General features: G+C 42.1%; 1 protein-coding gene across 1 annotated transcript in view; it reads right to left on the reverse strand.

Moving 5' to 3' along the window:
• Positions 1-5,260, reverse strand: part of chm (CHM Rab escort protein) — a 25,442-nt gene that overhangs the window by 17,784 nt on the left and 2,398 nt on the right. The window contains exons 2-10 of the mRNA XM_050037537.1: positions 4,901-4,967; positions 4,550-4,622; positions 4,294-4,418; positions 4,061-4,176; positions 3,817-3,875; positions 3,314-3,460; positions 2,884-3,000; positions 2,296-2,407; positions 1,993-2,215 (exon numbers count right to left, since the gene is read on the reverse strand). Of these exons, the coding sequence (XP_049893494.1) occupies positions 1,993-2,215; positions 2,296-2,407; positions 2,884-3,000; positions 3,314-3,460; positions 3,817-3,875; positions 4,061-4,176; positions 4,294-4,418; positions 4,550-4,622; positions 4,901-4,967 (1,039 nt within the window). The remainder of the gene's footprint in view (positions 1-1,992; positions 2,216-2,295; positions 2,408-2,883; positions 3,001-3,313; positions 3,461-3,816; positions 3,876-4,060; positions 4,177-4,293; positions 4,419-4,549; positions 4,623-4,900; positions 4,968-5,260) is intronic.

Here is a 5,260-nt window from a genome sequence, read left to right on the forward strand (position 1 = left end):
CAGAGTGACCGTCCTCTACTGACCAATCAGACTGCAGGGTTTCTAGCTCCACCTTTTAGTACCAGATCTGTGTGCTAGGTACCCCAACAGAGGGGGGACCAAACATGGGGACGCTAAGGAACGCTTCTGTTGGTACCATCCACAACTTTCACTGTGGGAACAGAAACTATGAACCGGACTGGTCGGTGGAGACGGGGTCAAAGTGACTTTAGTCCTAAGAGGAGACATGTAGTGACTTATTGAGACGATCAGAGACGAAGCTGAAACTCATCCAGAGCTCAGCGTGATCGACGAGACTCAACTGACGGCAGTGCTCGGTCTCCTCACTTCGTATCTCCACACTTTCACCGACTGGTACACAGAAACTGACTGATAGTTTGAGACAGATAATAATCAGCTGGATCTCTGACAGACCTACATACACAGTATATAGAATCATATTTCTCCTCTGATATGTAAATAACTGGATCATACACAGATCTGCTGCGTCTCTTCTCTGTTAGAAAATTAAAACCTGTCTGATTCACAGAGCTTCATTTTCAGTTGGATTTTATTTGTACAAAACAGTTCTGCTCAGTAACATGGAGAACTTTTGATTGAGAGAGTTCATGTAACCTGCTGTAGTTTGTTTTTATGTAAGTTATTTTAAATCAATTGTATTATGAACAAACATCTGATTTTTCCACTAAAAAAAAAATAAAAACATGTTAATGTGTGATGTCGATTTAAGTTCTTAGAAAGAAAAAGAACTAGAATCATTAAAAAATATTTTGGCAAATCAGAATTGGTGATTAAACTCTGAACTAGTGTGCGTCTAGTTTGTGGAGCGCGGTCACCACGTTGGTTTCATCAGTCTGTAGATCGTTTGGTGGCGAGCTGCAGAGTGTTGGAGATATCAGCTGTAGAGACGTCATCATCGTCTCTTTCCACAAATCATGACCCAGTTCCTCGGGATGAATCCACAGAGCTCGTTGTGAGCAGTTTCATGTAGGAACTATTTTCTTTCTGCCAAACTACACCCACAGACCGTGTCACCACGCAGAGGGAAGCTGCATCTACTGTTAGCTCACCGAGCATCACTGACCTAGCTAACGTTACAGCTGAGCCGAGGAGGACGCCGTCAGTGTTTATTAATGTTTCCATCTCATGCTGTCACGAGCTTTACTCTGGAATCTCACAACGTTTAACAGAGAGTCAACATTGAAAGTCGTTATTCTTATTCATAAAACTTAAAAAGTCAGAACTTAAAAATTTTATTTCAACTTTTTACTGACGAAGAAACAATTTTATTCATTAAGTCAACGTTTTAACATGTTGACTCAAAACTTTATATTAGGAGGTCAGAATCTCTGTTGATGATGTCACAGTTTTTGCTTTAAAATAAAATTCTGCTCATGACATTGTTTTTTAAATCAGTTATTTAAACTTTTTACTGATTAGTGACATTAAAAAGTCACTAAATTAATGAAATGTTAATAATAAATAAAAACTAACCTTCTATTTCAAATTTTTGACTTTGTAAATTAAAATTTTGTACATTATGAATAAAAACAGACTATTTAATGTTATTAATCTAAAAATACAAATCATGACTCTCAAAGTAAAAATTAACTCGTGACAAAATATAAAAACATTGATCAGTACGACTTTAGATTACAGTAACTAACAGCTCGTATCATGCTGTGTGTGTGTGTGTGTGTGTGCAGTAATATCCGCTGAGGATCATCTAATATGTAAATGAGCTGAGCCCTGGGCGACACCCTCCTCATTAATATTCATGTTGGTTCTAATGAGACAGCAGGGGTCACCATGGCAACACGCCGATCTGCCTCCAGAGAGTCTACAAACGTCAACGATGGCGGGACGCTGCAGGACATCCGACCGGAGTACGACTGAAGTACTCACCACACACAGTACTAATAGCAGGAGCACTGGTATTATTAACAGTATGACAACACAGACAGACAGACAGACAGACAGACAGGTTCTTACCTACAGAAACACTGGGGTATCTCTCCCAGGCCGTAGACAGGAAACAGGAAGGGCGTGTTTCCGTAGCGACCCAGGCAGCGCAGGAAGTGACGTGTGGAGGCGAGGCCCTCCTCTGTGGGCGTGTCCTCTGTTACCATGGCAATGGAGTGAAGCAGGAAGTGCTGCAGGTTGTCACTAAGCTGCTGATCACGCAGGAACTCCACATATGGCCGACCATTGTAGGCTGGAAAATACAGGACTAGATTACCCACAATGCCCCAGGATCTAACAGGCCACCTGGTGATGTCAGCTGACGTGTCTTACCTAGCTGCTCCTCCGTGTCTTCCACACAGGAAGTGAGGAAACGCATCAACTTCCTTTTTTCTACCACAGACAGCTGACGACTCGCAAAGACATCCGCTCTGCTGCAGGGCACCTGAGAGACAGACAGGGACACCGTGAGACAGATGAGGACACAGAGAGACAGACGGGTACACAAAGAGACAGACGGGTACACAGAGAGACAGACGGGGAAACAGAGAGACAGACGGGCACACAAAGAGACAGACGGGTACAAAAAGAGACAGACGGGTACACAAAGAGACAGATGGGTACACAAAGAGACAGACGGGTACACCGTGAGACAGATGAGGACACAGAGAGACAGATGAGGACACAGAGAGACCGACGGGCACACAAAGAGACAGACGGGTACAAAAAGAGACAGACGGGGAAACAGAGAGACAGACGGGGACACAGAGAGACAGACGGGGAAACAGAGAGACAGACGGGGAAACAGAGAGACAGACGGGGACACAGAGAGACAGACGGGGACACAAAGTTAAACTGATATGTTCTGCATTATAGATGAAGTTGCTCGACAGGTCAACAGAGACAGACAGGTGTCCACACCTGTTCCACATTTCCTTGGCGACAGGTGAGTATCCTGGTGACGTTCTTGAACTCTGCATAACGACTGACATTTGATTTGATGAGCAGATCGACCAATGAGCCGCGAGAATACATGAGCTGGAGGAAGAGGAGGGAAAACTCCGTCAGTTCATTAACGGTAATAAAACACGTTATAAAACACAGATGTTAGAATATTTTATATTGTTGTGATTTACTACCTCATGTTTCCGTGTTATATTGCTACATTACTAAATTACATAACGTTACTGAACATTATCTACATTATAAAATGTTTTGTTATATTAATCAATATTATATTATATTGCTATTTCAAATTCTATTATTATATAACTAACGTTACGTTACGTCACTACTCCACATGATATCATTTTATTATTCTGCATTAGACTTCGTTTAGTTTGGTTGTTACCTTGGAGACCAGGTCGATGTTAAACCTGCGTCCTTCCTTCACCAGCTGAGCGTAGCTGATCTTCTTCCTGGTTGGCTCTGATTGGCTCTGAGCAGCAGCGGGGGTGGGCTGATCTGCCTCTGGCTCCTCCCCCTCTGTGTGGGAGGCCTTTGATTGGACCAAACATGTGTCAGAGATTTCCCATGATTCAGAGCAGTGATCAGCTGATGCACACCGTGGGGTTACATCTATGTTTTTAACAAACTCATTCTCACAGTAATGATTTGGTTTATTGAAATATTTATACTTTTCATTATATTTAGAACATCAGAGACTTTTCTGTTTCTGGTGTTTGTACTGAAACCCTAAAGAAGATCCAGCGTCTCATTATTGATCTCATTAATGATCTCATTATTGATCTCATTAATGATCTCATTATTGATCTCATTATTGAGCGGTCTCTCTCTCTTTCTGTCTCTGTGTCATACATTGATTGATTGATTGATCTTGTCGATCTTCCTCACCTGCTGTTGTTCTTCTTCTCCAGCTGCTACTTCCTGCTCCGCCTCTTCCTCCTTTGAACCTACAGCCAATAAAAACTCGTATATTCAAACACTGAGCAATTGGTTATGAGCGTGTCACACTTCAACACATCACATGTTCAGTGACATGTCACATGTTCAGTGACACGTTATAAATGTGATAATCTGATGTGTTATATTTATATTCAGGTGTTTCAGTAAAGAATCACCGTCACCAGGATCAAACCTGCAGATTCTGTCTCAGATGTTTCGTTGACAGCGTCCTCAGCAGCTCCTCCTCTGTCTTCTTCTGTGGTGTTTTGAGCATCAAGACTCTGAGCTTCCTCCTCCTCGTCTTCCTCACTGACAACGTTACAGACTAAATTAATAACTTATTGATAAATGTGTCTGAAAACTGAAGTTAGACAAGGTCAAAGACATAAAACAACAAAGTGGGAGGACTCAGAGTCTGAGGTTTACCTGGTGAAGCAGAACACCTGCAGGTTACTGATGGAGGCGGAGTCTGAGTTTGACAGGTAGATCAGCTCCTCCCCTTCCTCCAACAGGCTCGACCAATCCTGAACCTCCTCTGGCTGAGACTCCTCCTACAGCACACACACAGGTCGTTATTCCTAATTCAGTAATGTGATTAGTAAAATCCTCCATGTTTGTAGTTCTTCCAGAAGGAACACGGAGGTGACTGCAGCAGCCAATGAGAGCACAATGCTGTACTCACCTGGTGCTCCTGTATCCAGGTGAGCAGAGAGTTGAAGGTGAAGCTGGCCCAGTTAGCTGCATAATAACTTCGCCTGAACACACACACACACACACACACACACACACACACACACACACACACACACACAGAAGATCTATGACGCATCATAATTCTCTGACCCAACGTAATTCAATACTTCAATGTTTATCTCTGACCTAATTAGTGAGGAGACAGTGTGTGTGTGTGTGTGTGTGTGTGTGTGTGTGTGTGTGTGTGTGTGTGTGTGTGTGTGTGTATTGATCACAAACTGAAACCATGTTTGTGATGATACATATCAGGTGATGATGATGATGATGAAATAAAACCGACCTGTCGAGATGAAGAACTCTCTGACCGACTCTGGAGAAGGCTGCTGCCACCACCGACTCAGCCAGACCTGAACACACCATCAATCAATAATCAATCTATCATAGATAGATACAAAAAGCCCACATGTGAAAATAATTATATATAAAATAAGACAAAAAATACACAAAAATAATCCATAATTAACAAAAAGTAAATATCAGAATCAGAAACAGTTAGACTTTATTGACTTGTAACGCCAACAATTTCCCGGGAGAAATTGTTGGCGTTACAAGTGCTCCTTACAAGAGACAATACATACAGTATATATATATATATATATATATATATATATATATTGGAGTACAAACAGGGGTACTCCAG

This window comes from Epinephelus moara, chromosome 3 (assembly GCF_006386435.1).
Source record: "Epinephelus moara isolate mb chromosome 3, YSFRI_EMoa_1.0, whole genome shotgun sequence".
Taxonomy (NCBI): domain Eukaryota; kingdom Metazoa; phylum Chordata; class Actinopteri; order Perciformes; family Serranidae; genus Epinephelus; species Epinephelus moara.